This window comes from Cebus imitator, unplaced genomic scaffold (assembly GCF_001604975.1).
Source record: "Cebus imitator isolate Cc_AM_T3 unplaced genomic scaffold, Cebus_imitator-1.0 Scaffold13, whole genome shotgun sequence".
Taxonomy (NCBI): domain Eukaryota; kingdom Metazoa; phylum Chordata; class Mammalia; order Primates; family Cebidae; genus Cebus; species Cebus imitator.
Genome location: NW_016107328.1, coordinates 3,217,458 through 3,238,943, shown reverse-complemented (window position 1 = coordinate 3,238,943; position 21,486 = coordinate 3,217,458). Strand labels below are relative to the sequence as shown.

At 50.5% G+C, this 21,486-nt stretch overlaps 1 protein-coding gene across 1 annotated transcript in view; it reads right to left on the bottom strand.

Moving 5' to 3' along the window:
• The window catches only part of NDRG1 (N-myc downstream regulated 1), a 58,282-nt gene that overhangs the window by 25,013 nt on the left and 11,783 nt on the right, over window positions 1-21,486 (bottom strand). Inside the window, exons 2-4 of the mRNA XM_017500042.1 lie at window positions 20,401-20,481; window positions 16,699-16,734; window positions 538-643 (exon numbers count right to left, since the gene is read on the bottom strand). Coding sequence (XP_017355531.1) covers window positions 538-643; window positions 16,699-16,734; window positions 20,401-20,463 — 205 coding nt within the window. The 5' untranslated portion in view covers window positions 20,464-20,481. The remainder of the gene's footprint in view (window positions 1-537; window positions 644-16,698; window positions 16,735-20,400; window positions 20,482-21,486) is intronic.

The window sequence follows — 21,486 nt, the reverse complement described above, 5'->3', positions numbered from 1 at the left end:
AAAGTGTGGCAAATGCATACAATGGAATATTATTATTCAATAAGGGAAATAAAAATACTAATACATGACCTGGAAAAACCTTGAAAGCATTATGAAAGAAGCCAGTTAGAAAAATTCACATATTATTTGATTCCATGTATACAACACTCGTTTTCGTATTCACAGAAAACGAAAGTCGATGAAGTGTCAGTCATCTGGGGGTGTGGTGACCGATAAAAGGTACAGGATTTTTTAGAAGGAAGAAAATGTTCCAAAATTGTGCTGATGGTTGCACAATTCTGTGGAAAGACTAAAAACCATATGCATGCATTACTGAAGAAGACATCATCACAGAAAGCAAAGTACCCCAGTGCTCCCAGCACCTCCAGGCACACAGACAACTCCATGCCCACATGCAGTGCATTTCTGGCTTTTCCAGGCTGTGGCAAGAGTTCTTCCCAGAACAGCTCCAGAAGTCCCAGGCAGAAAGAAAGCACCCGCTCCCGGCCACCGCCCTTCTCAGCTGCTGACAGGGAACCAGGGCTCCTCAGAACTTACGGTTCATGCCGATGTCATGGTAGGTGAGGATGACAGGCCGGTTTCCCTTGGGAGTCCCACACAGCGTGACGTGAACAGAGCCATGTAAAGTCTCGATGTCCTGCTCCTGAGGATAGACAGCAGACAGTGGGCTGGTCATCTGGGGTTCACGGCGTCTGTGTGGCTGAAGACACCCAGCCTGTTTCCAACTGTGTTTTCAGGAAGCTCATTTATCAATCGGCTGTAAGAGCCCTGGCTTCGGGCAGTACCTCTATCTGGCTGGAAGCCAATCCCAGATCCAAGGCAAGGATGGGACTCCCAGGAGGCAGGAGACGGGGGCTTGGCTCAGACCGTGCTGCTAACTGCACAAAATGCCGGGCAGAGGGCCAGCCTGCGGCCATCTCCGCACCAGACTGTGTTTGCTCCGTCCAGAAAACAGGCCAGCAAGCCTGTGCTTCCTTGCTTCCCTGCCCCCAGGCCCCACTGGCCCCACAGGTTACTGTACCTGTGACTAACACCTGGTAGCGTGGGGCTACCCGGAATTCACACTCCACCTCCAAGAACAGCCCTCAATTTCCTTCAGAAACCCACCCAACCCTTGCCCTCAGTCCTGGGGGTTCTGTTGACACTGACCCCCGCCCCACGTTTCACAAGCCCAGGCCAATTCATGCATTCCACCTCCCTGTTGCTAGTACTGGATCAGGAAAGAACACATGGGCTGGCTCAGGTCAACTAAAGCCAACTGCACTTATTTCCAGTAACTGAGGAACTGGATCGGACTTGATCTAGCAAGGCTGGATCTGCAGCAGCCACACTGTCACCACGAGGCAAGGGCCTGCCTGAAAGTTTGGCTAGCCCAGGGATGGCAAAGAGAGAAAGGGGATATGGGGATAGCATCCACCACCCGGGATTTTCAATTACATAAGCCACCAACTTCCAATCACATGTAAGCCATGTCCAGCTGACCCAAAGAATGCTGAATGATGCCACACCCATCCTCCCTCCTGCCCTTCCTTCTCGGAGGTCCAGGTGGTTCTTCTGGTCAAGGCAAACTCTCCGGCTCGGCCATGGACCCCCAGCCGGCCCCCCACCCCCATCATCCCCTCACCTCTCTGCACCAAACCTTCCTAGCAGCTGAAGACCTGCTCATCTTTCTTCCTCTGGGAAAAAAAAGGCATCCTGCCTTGGTTCCAAGCATCCCAGCTCACTCATGGATCAATCTCTCACCTGCCACGTTCACCTAAACTTCCGCAGAGGGTAGTCATGAGTCTTTCTCTGTCACTTCCACTCACCCTTCCCCCTATGCCTGCCCCAGGCTTCTGCCCTTCTCAAGGTCACCCAGAAGCTCCCGAGGACCCCAGTCACTCGTCTCCCTTGAGCGATTTCCATGTTTGAGAGCAGCGCCCTCCCCTTTGAAATGCCCCATTCTGGGCTCTGTTCCCACAGGGCACTTGGGGAGCGGGGAGGTAGGGCCATCAGCCTGCTGAGGACAGGCTGTGGATGCTTCTAAGTGCCAGGGCAGTGCCGAGCCACGTCCCTCCACGTCCTCACCCTCACAAGAGCCCTGCCAAGGCCACGTGATCCAGTGGCTGAGGAAGTGACGTTGGTGACCCAGAGTCACAGGGGCAGGCAGCGCAGAGGTGGGTCCCGCAGACAGTCAGCCTCAGCGGGGCCCCAGGCGTCTCACACTTCACCCACCCTTGAGCGGAGAACACTCAGGCCCCATGAGGCCCCCTCATCTCAGCACGCTGCATTGATTTTCCAAAGAATAAATGAGGCGTTGAAGTGGGACACAGAGCGGTCTAGATGCTGCTGAGCCTGCTTCCAGATGCCACCAGAAATGCGACCAACAGAGGTCACTGCCATGTGGCGGCAGAGAGGAGGGTCAGCGTTCACAAACTCATGCTTGAGAACAGGGGATGGGACAGACCCCCACTTAGGTGCCCTGTGGGAGCGGGTCACCCCCTCCCCAGCTTGAATCTTTAAAACAAGAACAGCCTGGCCCTGCCTATCTCCTAGGTGCCGAAGACACAGAATGCGGGCTGCTCCATATGAGAGTGACCTGGTGAGGTGGGAGGAGGCAGCCGTCCACACCAGCTGGTGATCAGACTCTACCTCTGCCACTTCTTTACTCCTGATACTTAAGGCAGTTTGATCTCATCCAAGAAACATTCACTAGGCACCTATTGCATGCCAGATCCCCTTCATCCCACAGGGATGAGTGGATGAGAACTCACAAGCCAGTGGGGGCAGTGGAGATAGCCCCGGGGGCTGCGGGTCCTCTGAGAAAAGAAGAGAAAGAGGATTTAACCCACTGGGGGGTTGCTGGGAATGGGACCAGGAAAACCTCCTGCATCCCATAAGACGAATGATTCTCAAGCTGAGGAACAAGTTCAAAAACAAAGAAAAATGGCATCCAATCCCAGGCTCCCCCGCAGCATATGAAAACTCTATACTGCATTTCCAACAAGAACTCACCACCTCCCCCTCCCCAGTGGCGGAGTGCAGGGGTTTCTGACTCTCACTTGGAGAACCCTGAAGCCAGCCAGCCCCAGGCCACCATGGTGCTTCTGCAGAAAGCAGACAAGCACCCCAGCTCACTCATGGGTTAGTCTCTCACCTGCCACATTCATCTAAATTCCTGCAGAAGGTGGTCGTGAGTCTCTCTCAACTGTCACTTCCACTCGCCTGCCTCGGGTTTCCACCCTCCTCAAGGTCACCCAGAAGTTCCCTGTTCCCGAATGGCACAGGGATGCAGGTTACCAGGTGAGGATGGTGACAGACAGAGGCACAGCAGAGCCAGTCCCAGCTCCCTGGGAGCTTCTGGGCCAGCCCAGCACGGGGTCGTCCTGGCACCTGCAGTAGTCCCCAACGCAGTAAGTCCCCTGTCTCACAGAGCTCAGCCCATCTCCCTTCCGCCCTCTCTGCCCCTCAGGGCCCCAACAATTCTTTCCTGCCCATAACAGGCACTGGAAAAATCCATAGATGAGGCAGCAGTGGCCCGGCTTCCAGCGGGGGCCAGAGATCATCTGCTGGGCCCAGCCTGGCCCTGAAGCCACTGTGGGAACAAAGGCTCATTTGTCTGTGGGGGCACATTCTTCATTGTCTCCCCAGCTGGCCCACATGGGTCCCTCTAGAGACTGGCCAGGGCAGGCAGTGTCCCCACTGCCACAGGTGTCAGAGTGCAAATCCAAGTTTTACCGTTCCCCAACCTCTGAGCCTCCAGGTCTTCACCCCTGAGACAGGAGGGCCACCTGCACCCCAGGCTCCATAGCAGGAGAGGATACACCTGCTAGAGTCCAGACCACAGCACCAGGCAGGAGGGGGGCTCCCGGTGTACGCACCATAGGATGTTAATGAGGCAGCAGGTATGGAACATGCCACCGCAGCTGGCATCAAGAATGTCCCTGGCAGCCCCCGGGGTTGCGGGTGGGTAACAGGTTTTTGACTCGTCTCTTTGAAGGTCTTAAAATTACAGCTGTGGAACCAGCACTAAACTGAAGGGTCCCTCCCTCTGTCCAAGGAGGAAAGGCTACGTGGGTCTCCTTCGCTCTTCTGTCCACAGGCCCCTGCACAGCTGCCTGCTCTCGGTGGGCACCTGGTATCTGCTGGATAAGAGATCCGACCCAGGCAGAAAATGGTGAGCATCGCCCCCTAGGAAGGAACTTTCTCTCCCAAGGGCATGGATCAATGTTGGAATCATCCCCACTCTGCTCCTGGATTGGCCATGAGATGCTCAGCTCCCTCCCAATAAGACCCCTGGGGTTGGTGAGAGCCTCACAGAGCACTAACGCTTCACCCCAACTCATGAGGAACTACAGGAGTGTCAGGACCCTGGCTGCTGCCTCAACACTGCCCCAAATCTCAGCCTAAGCAGGACTCAGAAGAAGCAGGTTTCGACACTGTTAGCCTTGGTGGGAAGGACAAAGACCCCTTCTGGGAAAGTGGAAATGGGGAAGGTCACGTGGGTGCAGGACTGCCTCCCAGGCACAGGTGACAGGGGTGAGGGAGAGCATTTGCTAAGCGCCTATGAAAAGTAAGGTAGGGTATCAGAGCTTCATGCCACAGGGAAGCCCATCAATCCCACTTTACAGGTAAAGAAGTTGAAGTGACTCTCCCAAGGTCATGGGCTTATTGTGGTAGAACTGGGGTTCGAACTCTCATCCGCTGGGCCCTTGGTCCTCTGTGCCAGGGTCTGCTGGCTCCCATCAGTCCTCCTCTCAGTTCCTGGCCCCCCAGCACACCCAGGAGGAGGAGGAAAAAAAGCAAGTGCTGTGATCTTCCCTGCACCCAAGTCCCATCCCCTAAGTCTCACACACACACACCCTCAACAAACACACCCACCAACAAACACACGTGCACGCACGCAGTTCTGAGCCAGCCAAGAAGACTGTCTGAGATTGAATGGGAGAATGACAACACTCACAAACACAGGCCTTTGTCCTATTCAGTCCCAAAGGAATGTTCTGTCCTCCTGTTCCTGCGGGAATAAATCACCCAGTGTTCTGGAGAGAGGAACCCGTTCTGTGTCTTCTACGTTTTCCCAAAGAGAGGGCACAAGGAACCCAGAACATCAGACCCGCATGGTGCACTGTTCTTCCTCTTGCCCGAGAGAGCAAAGTGCCTATGTCGGGGCTCAGCAGAGGACCCCCCGACACTGGCTGGCACAAGGCTGGCAACACAAACACAAATCCTCCACCATCCAGGGCCCCAACCCCAGCTCTTCCACAGTTCAGGACCACGCCACGGAAGACCCCACTCCCAGGGCCTGATTCAGACAAGGGGATGTGAAGACCAAAGCTGGCTGCACACACCACTTTCCTCTCACCTGCTCTGGAAGAGTCTAGAAAGCTGCTCTCTCACGTCTATAGGTGATGGCAGGGATGGGGGTGGTCACAAACAGCCATCGCATCTTACCCACGCCCTCTATGCATTTTTCACACGTGTTTTCTTATTAAATACATGCAACAGCTGCTGCAGAGATGAGAAAGCTGAGGCCAAGAGAGATGAAGAACTTCATCCAAGGCCGCACAGCTGGAAGAGGGGGGCAGGATCTGAACCAACCTTGGATTGGAATGTCTGCACCCAAAGCCTGTTCTCTTTAACATCCCATTTCACATTCCATGCAGAGCAGAAGAGGTAAAGGAAACCTTTCTCTGCAACATGCACTGTGACTTTCTAAAGGGGGATGCAGCAAGTCAGAGTCTCCACGTTTATTTCACTGCAGAACACCTGTATCTCCCCAGCGTCCCCAAGGAATAGCAATCTGGGCGGCACAGGTTGAGTTCCGCTCCCAAACAGAATGGAGAAATGATACCTGCTGCTCCCATCCTCCTAAAGCAGGCACCTGCCCCCAAACTGCAGGCTTGTGTGCCTTTGTGAGGACGTGCACCAACAATGGAAACTCCTCGGCACAGACATCACCTCCTCCTTCCTGCTACCCACCTGCTCCCTTCTTTGCGGCACGGCCACAGTTACAAATATCTGTGGAACAGCTGCCTCCCCAGCCAGACCGCCAATTCCCAGAGGGAAAGGCTGGCTCTCCAATACACAGAATCTGGCCAGGAGGATGCGCTTAGAGATTTACAGTCTTCACTGCCTGTGTGCTGGTGAGTAGCACACACGGCACCTACCACAACGGTCTACACCGTCTGTAAGACATCAAGTGGGGAAATGGGACCTAACACTGAGCATGCCTTAGAGATTTCATCTCTTTGGCTGTCAACCCTGGCATGGAGCTTTATAAACTATGGCAGACTCTGTTGGTTGGCATCCTAAACATCTGTTGTTCCCTTCCTCTCCAGAATAGAATTCCAACTGCCACACTAAGCAGTAAAGTGCCTGATGAAACGTTCCTCTTCCTTCCTCATCTCCCTTGTAACCAAGGACGGTCAGGAGGTTCAGTTGTGGCCAATGAGATACCAGCAGAAATTCCTGCAGCTTCAAGGAGAGTTTTTTTAAAAAAGGGTCAAACTTGGCCATTTGATTCTTGTCCTTTCACCCTCCCACCAGCATCCTACCTGGAACATGGATGAGATGCTCGGGGGTTCAGTGGCCATCCTACCAATCTGAGGACCAAAGCCACATGCTCGGGCGACAGCGGGAAGCTGGAAGGACTAACTCCAGCTGGGCTGGGTGATGTTCATAGCCTGGGGTGTTTGCTTTCTCGGTTGGTGAGAATAGCAAACATTTCCTTGTTACAGCACTGTGTGTTGAGTAATACTTATCCTAATGATATAACCACCGTGTGCTCCTGGCCAGGTTATCAGCCTCCTCTGACAATGCCTGCCATCCATTGTAAGCTGAGGTCAATAACAAGGCCTTCTGCTCCACTGAGCTGCTCCCAAGACGAAAATCATGGTACAGACCTGAATGTGTTTTGCAAACGGCAGCGTTTTGCTCCATGTCAGTTGTTACTGACAACCGCTCCAGAAGTAATTACAGTGAAGCGGCCAGGGCCAGCCCCACTGGCTTAAGTCAACTCTCTGGATGATCCGGAGGCTCTCTGGAGGCCAGCTGTGACTGTGTCTCCCTGTCCCCGGTAATCCCCTCCTTCCCAGCAGGCCCTGGGCAGATGCTGCCCGTACTGGGCTTTAAGAGGATGACCGTATACCCAAGCTCTAAGTCAGTTGGTGGGTTGGGCGACCCCTCCCTTGGTCTAGCAAGCCTTGGGGTCCAGGCATGGCCAGTGCAGTAGGGCGCACTCTGGAACAGCAGGCCAGGAAGCTGACTGACTCAACAACATAAAGTCAAGGCCGATGGTGGCAAGAAAGACAAATCATGGGAATGGAGGCTCAAGAGAAAATGTCAGGGGCCTCCCCTCCCCACCATCTTTTCATAAAATGATATACTCCTCCCCTCTAAATTTTCCTGGCTCATCTCCTATGCCCTTGGAGGAGGAGGGGAAGCCACAGCTGTACCATTCCCTTAATGATCCATTCCATTAAGTAAGAAACACAGGCCAGGCATGGTGGCTCACACCTGTAACTTGAGTTTGAGACCAGCCTCTGCAACACAGTGAGACCTCCTCTCTACAAAAAATAAAATTAGCCAGGCACGGTGGATCACGCCTACAGTCCCAGCTACTAGGGAGGCTGAGGTGGGAGGATCACTTGAGCCTGGGAGGTCACAGTTGCAGTGAGCTGAGACTGCATTACTACACTCTAGCCTGGGCAACAGAAGAAGACACTGTCTTAAAAAAAAAAGAGTAAGGTGCACAGAAAGTACCAGAGTACCAGAGACAACCAGGGAGGTGTGTGTAGCCAGGAGGAACCTGATAAAAAGGCAGCCACGCACTTGCCGAGCAAGTCCAGCAAGCCAGCTTTGTCTCCTGTCCTATCACGGCAGCCATTGAACAGGGAGCCTTTGGGGCTGCAGTACAGGTGCCCAACGAGGTAGCAGAGTTAAGATCCAAGATAGGTAGGTCCTGGGGCTTCCGAAGCCACGATTGCCCTACAAGCCCCACACAATGGAAGATAAGACCTTCAAGGCGAGGGTCAAGCTGGGCCTGTCCCTTCTCGGTTCATTCCCCAGTCTTTTATGTTGACGTCGGGTCAAGAGAATTAAACACAGTTACACAGTCAGAGAACAAGCTGCTGTGGGCAGAGATGTCAGCCCAGGAATCTGGCATGCAACTGGAACCCACACTCAAGACCTCCCTTCTCCAAGGAAAAAAGAACTTGGAAGAACATCTTTGTTGGGTTAGGGTAGAGAGACGGAACAGACCCCCTGTCATCCATGGAGCAGGGGAGGGCGACAAAGGCCCATGAGCTGAGCCCGCTGCTGTGTGCATTCAATGTCTGAAATGCTCTCAGGGACAGCAATGCTCCCCACTGTTTCACAGATTAGGAAACTAAGCCCTGGGGAGGTCAAGCGAGTGGCCAAGGGCACGCGGGTAGTAAATGACAGGGCTGGGTCTGCCCTCGCTTCCACTCACTGCACCCTTTCTGGGACACCAGGAGATGAATGAGGTCAGCCTGGCAGGGCCTGGCCTGGGCGCACCTCGGGGGCCGCGCATAAGCCCCACTCTCCCATTCCTCTGGAGGGTGGTCCTAGGAAACCCACAGCAGAATTGCAGAAGAGGCACGCCGTGTTTATTTTGCAAAGCCTCATTTTGTGTTGATCCAGATGAGTGTTCCTGCCATCTGTCACTCTAAGGGTTTGCTCTAAGTCCCAATGGCTTTGCTAGGAAATAGGGCTGGGGGAGGGTGAGGATGGGAAATGAGGACTTCCAGGCTTGTGTCTGAGTTCTGCCCACCTGCAGTCATGGGGCATGAAAACAAGAAGCAACTGTGTGGAAAGAGAAATTAGCAAAAGGTCACCATTTCCATTTTCCCTGTGAGCTGGTCTGCTTCCAAGAAAAGGGGAGAAAAACAGCTCCCCCTGAATGGGATCATACGTCCCCGAAACCAGCTCAGCTCTACTGAACAAGAGGCCTCTCGGCAGAACTGGGAGCCAGACCTCTGGAGCCCCCGCCCGGCCCCCGTGCTGCCCCAGCTCCTTCCACCGCTCCACATGGAGGCCCCGTGGGTAACATCAGCTCATTTCCCAGGGAGCCCTGGTGAGCACACAAACACAGATTCCCATGGAAACCAAATCAAATCTAATCGTCTGAATAACTCAAGATCCAGGTGGAGGGAATTAGAGGCAGCAAATCCAATAGAAAAAGCAATTTGAAGCCATAGAAAGTCACTCGGCTCACAAGGTACAATTTAGGGGTGGTGAAGTCAACTCTGCTGTCCCTTCCCCAAAACTCGTTAAATGAACTGAACTTTGGCTCCAGACGTGGGGATTGAATCAGCTTTTGCCAGCTATCTTGGCATGGAGTAACATTGGGCAAATCCCTTAAGACTTTTCTGGGCCTCGTATCTTCAACATGAAATGAAGATGGCAAGGATACCTCTCTCGTGAGGTTTTGAGAATCACACGAGCGCATGCAGGCAAAGAGCCCAGCGTGGTTTCTGACATACAGCCGGGCTCAAGAGAGGCCAGCCATTGTGATTTCCCTAACTCTAGCACTTTTCGGAGGCAGATGGATCTACATCTATGACTGTCTCAGCAGTACCCTTTGGGAAATTCCCTAACACCTTTAAATGGGTCTCTCATCTGCAACAGAGGCCAACATCCCTCACCTTGGCAGGGAAGCCCTGAGACAATGAGTGAGTATGCAAATACTCATTCTTCCTCCTCTTCCCTCCTCCAAGTGGCCTTCCACATCTGGAGCAGAAGTCTTGGACTCTAGAATTCTAGCCAAAGAAAATAAGCTGGAACCCAAAATACTCCCACCCTCCCTACTCATCAAATCTGCAAACTCAACTGCCTAAAACCTGAGGCCGAAACCTTTTCAGCAGAGCCAGATCAGATCGCGTCCTTCCTGCAACCCTGACACCTAGGCCAGCAGCCCGCCCACCCCATGCTCTGAGAGTTCCGGAACCTTTCCAGGAAGAGGGAGCCAAGCAGGGGCCTGACAGCACTGGCAGAACCTCACATGCAAATCACCAATCACTTTGCCTGAACATCACCCGGGACAAAACAAAGAGACCACCCAAAGGCGATGCCAGTGACGGAGAGACAAGGCCTGATGCCATCTGCTCTGGTGGGCGAGCTGTCTCCTGAGACAGGCCACCCAGCAGCTCAACACAGACTCCGCCAGCAGCTCCTCAGTGCCAAGCTCTGGGCTCAGTGTGTGTGTTTTGATTAAAAAAACAAAAATGCCTAAATTATTGACTACATTGGGAAAGGAAGTGGGAATCTGCCTGCGTTAGTCAAAGTGCTGAAGCAGTAATTATTTTTCAAAGAATAACATCGGCTGCTTTCAGATACACACAATAAAGCAGCTCAGACTCCTCAGACTAGACCCCAAAGACCTGGCCGGGAGGGAGCCCTATTTTAACAAGCAGGTAAGAAACCAACTAAATGAACAGATAAAATCCATTTGCCATGAAGGCACATCAATTCTGGAGTCCTACAACAACTCATTGTCAGTAGGCTAAACATAAGCCCAATGAAGTGTTGTTTAGATGATCTGCTTGGCCAGATTTTTTGACAAGCAGACGTGGCAAAGATGAGCCAGAATCTAGTCCATAAGGGCTTGATCAGCCTTTCCAGGAACAGGGCCACACTCAAGTGTCATGGCTGAGAGAACTGTCTCGGTCAGACAGTCCTGGGCTCAATGTGGCCCACTTCACAGCTGCCACCCCTGGGAAAGCCTCAGCTTCCTTACCTGTAAAGTAAGGACAATGGTACAGGTCTCCAAAGATTCAGCAAGAGCATGTGGGAGGCCCACAGTGCTGGCCTGGCTCATCAGAAGACACCAAAGTCCATGGCAAGCAGGTGCTGTCCTGCCGCTTTGCTGGAACTCCCGTGTGAATCAGAGGTCAGAATATGCTGACCAGTCCCTGGGCTGATATGCCCCGTAGGCCCTGGCCCTGTCACCCAACCGGCCCAGACAGCTTCTGTGGTCACACTGCACTGCTTCTGAAGGAAATTCTACAGCAATTCTCCACCCAAGAATTTGGAGACTGCTAAAAAGCTGAGGGACACTTTGATCAATCTCATGAATCAACTGGATCTAGAAGCCGAATTGAAATGAATACAGATTTATACAAAAGATTTTTTTTCTTGGTAACAATCTTGACAAAGTATCATTCAACACTCAGATTCAGCTCAAATATTGTGACTTACCTGGAACACTGAGCCTGTTAACAGTTTACAGGAATAATGCATTTCTGCCCTTGAAAATGTCAGAATCGAGGTCAGAAAGGCCTTTGCTCGTGCTGCTACCTCTGCCTGGAATGATCTATCCGCAGGCTTCTTTTTGTCACGTGACTGGCTCCACCTTTCAAGTTTCAGTGCAATGTCACCACTGTAAAAAGCCTCAACCTAAGAAGACAGCACCCCAGCCACGCCCTATCCCATCACCTGGCTCCATCTCACCCTTCACTGTTGTCTTTAAAGCACCTACAGAAGCTGAAATTCTTATGTTTGCTTGTCTGCATGCTTGTCTGCCTGTTTCTTCTAGGGAATGAGGATTGGTTTCAAATATGCACCCTGGAAGCATGTGGCTTGAGGTCCCCTTTCCAGCTCTGTGCTCTCAGGCGAGTTCCTTAACCTCTCTGTGCTTCAGCTTCTCTCTCTGTAGGATGGGGACAGGATCACGTGGGGCACATGCGGCAAGCTGCCAGTCACACATTCTGTGCTCGGCAGTGCTGAGCTATTATTCCAGAATTTAGGTTCCTGAAAACACGGGTCACTACCCGTCACACTGATCACTGCATCCCCAGCACCTAAACTAATGCCAGGCACAAAGTGGGCGTTTGTTAAAGAAACAAAGGAAGGCACAATAGGAAAAAATGCCCCAACCTCACAGGACAGCTCTGGGGATTAACTCAGAGGGCTCAGCCCAGGCTGGTGCACAGTGCTGGGAGACCTAACCTGACCTCAGCTACCGTCCTTCCAAAGGCTTCTCTGTGTGGTTCCCACTTTAATGATGTCCTAAGGAGCAGCTCCTTAGCTGACCCTGGCTTGAGCAACACAGGCTGACCTTCCCTGGGAGTAGGGCTGAGATCTATTCTCTGCTCTCTCAGTTTCCTGTGTCCTAAGATGGGAGAATAGGAGGGAGATGGAAGAATATTTTGATTCATTAAAAAAAAAAAAACAAAAAAAGCCTAAATTATTGACTACATTGGGAAAGGAAGCAGGAATCTGCCTGAGTTAGTCAAAGTGCTGAAGCAGTAATTATTTTTCAAAGAATAACATCGGCTGCTTTCAGATACACACAATAAAGCAGCTCAGACTCCTTAGACTGGACCCCAAAGACCTGGCCAGGAGGGAGCCCTATTTTAACAAGCAGGTAAGAGCCCAACTAAATGGACAGATAAAATCCATTTGCCATTAAGGCACATAAAAGTGTTCTGCAGATTTTCCAGAGGAAAATGAATATGAGGAATTATCTCCATAGGGAACAGATAAACTATGCTTTCCAGGTTTCCCAGAATTGATAACCATGATTTTAAAATCCCAAATAACCACATGATCCAGTGATAGGGTTTGGCTGTGTCCCCACCCAAATCTCATCTTGAACTGCAGCTCCCATAATCCCCACATGTTGTGGGAGGGACCTGGTGGGAAGTAATTGAATCATGGGGGCAAATTTTGCCCATGCTGGTCCCATGACAGTAAGTCTCATGAGATCTGATGGTTTTATAAAGGCAGTTCCCCTGCACACCCTCTCTTGCCTGCTGCCCCGTATGACGTGCCTTTGCTCTTCCTTCACCTTCAGCCATGAATGTGAGGCCTCCAGCCATGTGAAACTATGAGTCCATTAAACCTTTTTCTTTATAACCCAGTCTCTGATATGTCCTTACAGCAGCTTGAGAACAGACTAATACCTCCAGCAATTCCACTTCCAAGTATATGCCCCCAAAAATTGAAAGCAGGATCTTAATGAGGTATCTGTATGTGCATGTTCACAGCATTATTCACAATAGCCCAAAGCGTCCACCAATGGACAAATGGAGAAGCAAAATATGGTGCATACATACAATAGAATATGATTCAGTCTTAAAAAGGAAGGAAATTCTGACACATGCCACAACAGGGATGAACCCTGAGGACGTGATGCTAAGTTATACCAGTCAGACACTAAGGCACAAATCAATGCAAATTAATACAGTTTTATAATAATAAAACAGTATATGATTGCACTTACATGAGGTACTTAACTAAAATCTCAGAGACAGAAAATAGAAGGGTGACTGCCTGAAGCTAGAATGAGGAATTGTTTAATGGGACAGAGTTTCAGTTCTGCAAGTTTTAGAGTTCTGGAGATGGCTGGGTGCAGGTGCTCACGCCTATAATCCCAACACTTTGGGAGGCTGAGGTGGGCAGATCACTTGAGGTCAGTTGTTCGAGACCAGACTAGCCAACATGGAAAAAACCTGTCTCTACTAAAAATATAAAAACTAGCCCAGTGTGGTAGCGGGCACCTGTAATCCCTGCTACTCAGGAGGCTGAGGCATGAGAGTTGCTTGAACCCAGGAGGCAGAGGTTGCAGTGAGCCAAGATCGCACCACTGCACTCCAGCCTGGATGACAGAGCAAGACTTTGTCTGAAAAAAAATAAAAGATAAAATAAAACGAAGTTCAGAAGATGGACGACAGTGATGGCTGCATGGCAATATGAATGTACTTAATACTACTGAACTGTACATTTAGAAGTAGTTAAGATGGTAAATTTGATGTTACATGTATTTTTCCACAACAACAAAAATAATTGGGGAAGCAGCCCACGATAGTTAGTGCATAGGGTGCGTGATGTCTGGTCCAGCACTAATGCAGGAAGCACCACATCATCGTCCCCATCAGTAACCTCTCTTACCACTTAACAAGGCTGAAGTACCGTCCCCATTTCACAGATGAGGAAACTGAGGCTGCAGGGAGGTGAAGCAACTGGCGTTGAGCCAATCACCAGGAAAGGGCACCGATGGGGCTTGTGGCTCTGGAATGGGGCCTTCATCTGAGGAAGATGGACGACCACATCCCCACCGCAGGAAGACACCACCTCAGCGCCAGCAAGCTGCTTCCCTGGGGAGAAATCAGGAGCTGACATTTCAGCCACAGGGAAGGTTGGCAATGGCAGCTGAGGGAGGCTGGTGTGGCCTGGCCCATCCCTGAATGCGCAGATGACCCCTGTGGCTAACTTCTAGCTGTTCTCAGCCCAGAGAACCAGTCAAATAACCAAGGTATCTGCAGCCACAGTATCTGCTGCAGCTCTGACTGCCCTGGGGCACATTTTCCTCCATTCTCAAGAGGGTGAAAAAGAGGATCTGCTACCATAATTCTTAGTTGCCCCACTATGCCACCCTAAATGAGCTGAGTAACTTCCCCTTTTTCTCTGTCCCTGGGGTTTCCAGCTGTAAAATCAAGGCTTGGACTTGATAAACTTCAAGAGTGTGTGTTCACCGCCCCACCTTCCAGGAACACCTTCGCATGCCTGGCATCCTGCAACATAGAGAAGAACGGGATGGAGCTCTGGCCAGGGCGTGTGAAAAGCCTGGACCTGAGCACATCAGGCAGACCTGGGTGTGGCTCCCAGTCCCTCCACTCTGGCCTCAGTCTACCCATGTAAAAAATAAGGCTAATGGTGTCTCTCATGTTATCACTGGGGCATTACCTGAGATATTGGCTGGGAAGCCCTCAATACAGCACCTGCCAGGTGGGGAGCCCTCACCAGCATCATTAAAACCTTCGCAGGCAGAGTGGGAAGCTCTCAGGGCTGGAAGAGGCGAGGCCCAGAGTCTAGCACCACTTCTGCAATCACTGCTAAGTGACCTCACGCAAGTCACTTTCCAGTGCTGCCTCTCTTCTTCTTCTTCTTCTTCTTTTTTTTTTTTTAATTGAGACAGAGTTTCATTTTTGTTACCCAGGCTGGAGTGCAATGGTGCAGTCTCGGCTTACTGCCACCTCCACCTCCTGGGTTCAAGAGATTCTCCTGTCTCAGCCTCCCAAGTAGCTGGGATTACAGGTGCCCATCACTACACCCAACTAATTTTTCTAGTTTTAGCAGAGATGGAGTTTTGCCATGTTGGCCAGGCTGGTCTCAAACTTCTGACCTCAGGTGATCCACCTGCCTTGGCCTCCCAAAGTCCTGGGATTACAGGTGTGAGCCACTGCGCCTGACCAGCATGATATCTTAGTTATGGCAAAGTGGCATGATATCACGGCCTGACCTCAGTGAAGTTTTACTGACTGGGTGGCTGAATTTTGTCATTCATCAAACGGGGAGAAACCAGTCCTGGTCCGAATTAATTGACCACAGACATGTTTACACTGCGAGGCTGGGACAGCCATGCCACTATAAACATAGGGCTGACTAGTCAGGGAGACGTTCCTGGGAGCAGAAGGGTCAGGAATGCCTAACCTCTTGGAGCCTCAGTTCCTTGGCTTAAAGAATGGAGGCAATGATCTCTGCTTTCTAAGGCTGCCACGGTTAAGTGGCATGTCCTTTGTAGTGGACAGGTACCTGTGTTCAGAGCCTGGTGCACAGGGAGGGCTGAATAAGTATGTTCTGAACCGTCAGTTGCACAGTGGGGATGTGTTGTGCTCAGAAGAAACCAAATACCCAGACAGAAAGCCACACCTTAGGCACACCCCAATGGTTCCACAGAGCCCCTGAGGTCAGGCTCATCTCCAGGGACACCTGACACAACCAGGATGAGAAAATACACACGTTGGGCGTTGTTTCGAAAACCTCCATGATCTACCAGCCAATGCTTCCAGACCCTCTCCTATCCTTTCCCTTCCTTCCAAAGACAATGCAAGATTCCTCACCTCGGGATGGACGGGGGAGCATTCGTGAAATGAGAGATTCAAGAGGAAAGGTGGAGTTGTTTTGGGGTAAGGAGACAGAATAGGGGAGTAAGACGTAGAGCACGGAATAGATCCCAAACGGGGGACACCTGTGCACCACATGGGTAGAGGTTCAGGTGAGACCGTCTCAGCCGCCTTCGGCTGGTCCAGGAGTGCGCCTCTCCTTCAGGGAGACCACAGCTGGCCATATGCTCAGGCTTCCTGCCCCATCCTCCAGGACCCAGCACTGCATGGGACCCGCCCGAGCTTGGGGTTAATGAGTCCAGGACTTAGAGTTCCTGAAGTTCTCACCCAGCCCTCAGCTGAGTGAGCTCAGCCTGTTTTCCTGAGAGCCTGTTCTTGGACACGGCTGAGCTGCACCCCCTGGCACGCCCTGCAGCCCAGAGTAGAGATGAACATACCTCAGTTCTAGGCCAGTAAACCACAGGGAAGGGTGGTTTCAGTTTCCCAAGCGGAGCCAAGAACATCAAGCCTTTGCTTCCGTTCCCTATCCTCACAGGGCCCCAAGCCCGCCCAGCGCCACCGCGTTTTCCCCACACACGCCCCACCGTTCTGGCTAGCTCTTTGGGGCTGAAACGGGCTGTGTCTCTGTCCTGCTTTCATAGGAGGTGACTGGTTCCTGCTTCTCTGGACAGAACTCAAGCCAGCTTCTGCCTGGGAGCAGCGGCTGAGGGTGAGGACCTGGCTGAGACCACTGCCTTCTCTCCCCTTGTCCCCAATGTTTGCGTAATGATCTACTTTAACCAATGGAAAGACGAAGGAAAAAGAGAAGATGGGATGAGAAAGGGGAAGGAAAGCCACATCCTCTACTTGCCTGGACATCAAATTCTTGCAGGAGGCCGGTGATGCTCTGTGGAAAGACAAAAAAGATCGTTAATTTCATCTGTTTCCTCTAGAAGAGAATGTTGGAACACATGGGCCTTTCTACACCCTGAATCTGTACCTACGCTCTCTCCTTTGCAGGGTCTCCCTAAGTTCTCACAAAGGCAAACTTTCTTTTCATCTTAAAATAGAAGTCCTGCAGAAAAGTGGACACATTAACTGGAATGCTGACAATAGCCTTGATAGATAAAAATCTGAAGGTCTAAGCTGACCACAAGATTGAGAGATACAGAAATTGGATAACTGGTTATTAACTGGTCTCCCTGGTTCTACCCATGTGCTATAGTTTTAAAACTCAAACCTGACCACATATGCTCCTCCTTACATTTTTTTCCACGACTGCTGTCATCTGGACCTGGATTAAATTTCAATCCCTGTGAGTAGAAGGGCAGAGTGGAGACTTCTAAAAATTCTGAGTTTCAGGCCAGACACGGTGGCTCACACCTGTAATCCCAGCACTTTGGGAGGCTGAGGTGGGTAGATCACCTGAGGTCAGGAGTTCCGCCAGCCTGACCAACATGGAGAAACCCTGTCCCTACTAAAAATACAAAATTAGCCGGGGATGGTGGCACGTGCCTCTAATGCCAGCTACTTGGGAGGCTAAGGCAGGAGAATCACTTGAACCTAGGAGGCGGAAGTTGCAGCGATCCGAGATTGCGACGTTGCACTCCAGCGTGGGTAACAACAGCGAAACTCCATCTCAAAAAAAAAAAAAAAAAAAAAAAAAAAAAAAAAAAAAAAAAAAAAAAAAAAAAAAAAAAAAAAAAAAAAAAAAAAAAAAAAAAAAAAAAAATTCTGAGTTTCAGCCGAAATTCCATCTTTTACCAGAGCTGTCCATGGCAGGACAGGCCCAGGAAGACAGAGAAAAAGCCCATGTCCCCTGCAGACTGGTGAAAGTGTGACTTGGAGGACCAACTGGTGCCCTGGCTGGCCGGCATTTCTAAGCGATGTTGTTGGCATGTTTTCCTCCTGACCCAGAGACAGAGTCCCAACACTCTCTGTCTGAGCCCCAGCCTGACCCACCACAAACACCCAGAAAAGAAGACAGCTCAGCAGAGCAAAATGCAAAAGTGGCGAGGGGAACAGGATGATGGAATGGAGCCCCCATCGGATGGCAGGGACTGAGGACTGGATGGAAGCAGAGGCCCTGGTGCTCGGGATCCTAAAAGCTCCACATCCCCTAGGCTGTGGGCAAGAGCATCAGGGAGTTTGCGTAAATTCAAGTGGAAGCAAAAGTGGTTGGCACCTCCACCATTGTCCTGTGTGTGCATATTTGTACGTGAGTGTGTACTGGTGAGAAAGAATGAGGAAACCCCTTCTGTACAACACCAACCTTCAAAACGTTAGCAGAGTGCAGTGGCAATCTAGATTGAGGGCAGACACGAGGAAGAACTTCCCAATAATTAAGCCTCACTCCAAACACTTTGCTGAGTCAATCTAAGGAACTGAAAGAAATTTATTTCATCTGAACCTTGAGAGAAAGGGTAAATATTCACTGAGAGATGGACTGGCATGTAACCCTGACTTGACAAGCTCTTAGAGACATGTTTCACACATAAAATGTTCTACGATTTCTAGTAGGCTGCCTGAAACAAATAAATAATGTTGTGTTAAATGCAACTACCCTTGGACCCAGTGATGCCACTTCTGAGAACTCTCTTCTAGAGGTGCACCTGCACATGTATGGAATGACTCACATGAAACATACAAGGGTGTACATTTCTTGCAGTGCTGTTTGTAACAGCAGAAGGCTGGAAGACACATGTGTCTACATACTGGACACTGGACAAATACGTTTGGTGGAATACTATGTACCTAAAAAGAGAAAATGAGTGTACTATGGACTGAAGTTGGAAAGATCTCCCAGAAACGTGAAGTGAATAACGCAACGTGTGGGATACCATTTCCACAGGGTTTTTCTTTAAAGAGAGAAATAAGAACACGGTGATGTGTATTTGTTCTACCTAGTTTTTGTTTGATTGTTTCATAAGACTGTCACAGAGCCAGAGCTAAGAGGACATGGATTTAGAACCTGCGTTGTATACAGTAAGAGTTGGCACACTACAATCTGCCTCAGCACGTTTTAAATTTTTCCTGGAATACAGCAAGTACGTTCACTCGCATACTGCCTATGGCTGCTTTCTTGCTATAATGGCAAAGTTGAGTGGCTGCAACAGAGACCACGTGGCCTTCAATGTCTAAGAAATTTACTATCTGACCCTTTGCAGAAAGGGTCTGCAGACCCCTAACGTGGAATGATGAGCAAGCATTCTGCAGCTTCCCCAGGCTTGGTTTCTAACTCTAGTTGTACCAGATATCTGAATGAACTTGGCCAATCCCCTTCCTGTCTGGGACCAGTTTTTCTTCTAATCTGCAAAATTGGGAAAAGAGATAGTTGCCTCACACATTTGTAAAGAAAAGTCCATGAAATTATGGACCTAAAACAGAGCAGCTACATGTAGAATCGTAAGAAAATTAAATGAACGGTCTATTCACCAAAGTCAGCTGCCCTGGGTTTGGTTCCATGTCCCACACTTTGTAACTACACAATGAAGACAAATTAATCTCCCTAAGACTCAACGTCCTCCTCTACAAAAAGAGGACAATCACAGAACCTGGGACCTGCGTGAAATAAAGTTGAAATACGGCTGGCCGAGAGGCAGGCATGCAGGATGTGGTCAGTGCATGGCTATCATTTTTTTAAAGCATTTATTTGGCCTTAGAATAACTTCACTTTTGGACCCAAGCTTCTGCATTTTGTTATCAGAGGCAGTTATGAGGCTCAGTGAGAACTGGGATGTGAACATGTTTTAAGGCTACAGTGTCAACTGTGCAAATGTAAAAGTTCATTCATCATCAGAACAACCGGCCCAGGACGGGCCCTGCCAGCCCAGGGTATAGGACAGGGACTTCTGTTTCCAACAGGAAGAGCTATGTTGACAGAAGACATCTGCCCAAAAAAGATAAGAATAACAAGTGAAAAAGTGACTATGCGTTGCCCATCTCCTCCACGGCCAAGTTCTAACTGCTCCCTATGACTTAAGTCACTCCCTCCTCACTCGGCCCCATGAAATAAGTCCTAATGTCACCACTTTACAGATGAAGAACTAGAACATGAAGAGACTGAGAGGTTTGCAAGTGGACACCAAGCTGCAAAGTGTCACAGCTGGGATTTAAACCCAGGCAATGCAGCTTTAATCAGAGCTGAGGCAGGCAGCCCCCACGGGCAACTGGGCTCCATGTTGCATGTTCTATAACCATAGAAGACTAGATAGAGACGGGACTGCTGAGGGAACCTCTGGTTCAATGCCCTCACTTTATAAATGAGAGCACAAAGGCCCAGAGAAGTGGGCAAGGGGCCCAGCACCTGATCCTATGGGACTTGAACCTGAGCCTCTCACACCTTTGCATTCAGGAAGGCAGTGGACACGTGTTATGTGTGCATGCACGTGTGTCTGTGTATGCCATGTACACCTGTGTGTGCAGCATGTTCGTATGCTGTGTGTATGCTGTGTACATGTGTGTTTGTGCAGTATTTTCATGCCCATGAGTGCAAGTGTGTACTCTGGTGTGCCTGTGTGTGTCTATGTGTCCACGTGCATGTGAGGGGGTAGCCAGGAAGATCTCCACTCACCTCCCCTTTCTCCACCAATGGCTTCACCTCAGCCAGGTCTACGTCCTGCATCTCCCGGGACATGTCCCTGCTGTCACCTGCCTGCAAGGAGACAAAGGCCACAAGGTCAACACTTCCTGCTGAGAGGTTTCCTGAAGGAAGCAAATCCAAGGCCAATGGCAAGAAGGCCAGGCCTGTACTCTGCCCAGCAGCTTCACCTCCCTCATGGAACACTGCAGGGGACAAGGAGGCCCCTTGTACACACAGCCCATGGACCCAACCCAGTCTTCCCACTGGGGCTGGGGCAGTCGATTTACTGGGAGAGGATACTTAGCCTTATGGACACTACCTTCCCAATAAGATGGATAGATCGGGCTCACAAACATGTCTCCACACCAAGTTCAGGCCCACCCACCGTACCCAGGGTGCAGCTCACTGCATTCTAGAAGGGGACCTGTATTGCTGATCCTAAAGTCAGGCAGCCCAGGGTGACAACAAAATGGGAACACAAGGTCACACGATGCTTATCATGTATAGGCATAGTACGAGCTTCATCCTCACAGCTAGCCCTCACAGAAGGCTGGTGATGCAGACAAACAGATGCACACCCACCCCCTCCACCACACACACACACACCACAGGACTCTCAGCTACCTGCCGAAAGGGGAGAGGGGCAGAGGAAAACCTTAAGCCAAGGAGTGTGGCAGGCACTGAACACATAGCACAATTCTGTAAGAGAAAGGACCTTCAAGGCAAAAAGCACTTCCTGGACCAAAGCAGGGGAGGGGCCAGAGGCGTTATCTGTGCTCTAACACAGGGTAGGTGCAGAAGTGCAGGCTGCAAAACCAGACTGAGTCAGAGCTCAGGAAGACTGGGAATGCTGCCATTGACTCCCTGGGGTGCCAGGCTTGGGCAGGTGGTAATATCTATTAAGCATACTTCCAGGAGCTGAATCTAGGAACCAGAAGTATAGGCATGTATTCCTATAGATTAATAGTCAAGTTAGAAAAATTAAATGCCCACCAATCCCTGGGGTGAAGCATAATAAATGAAGAATAAGATCAAGTATTACAGGCAGCAGCAGAGGACCGGGGTGAAGGAGTAAGT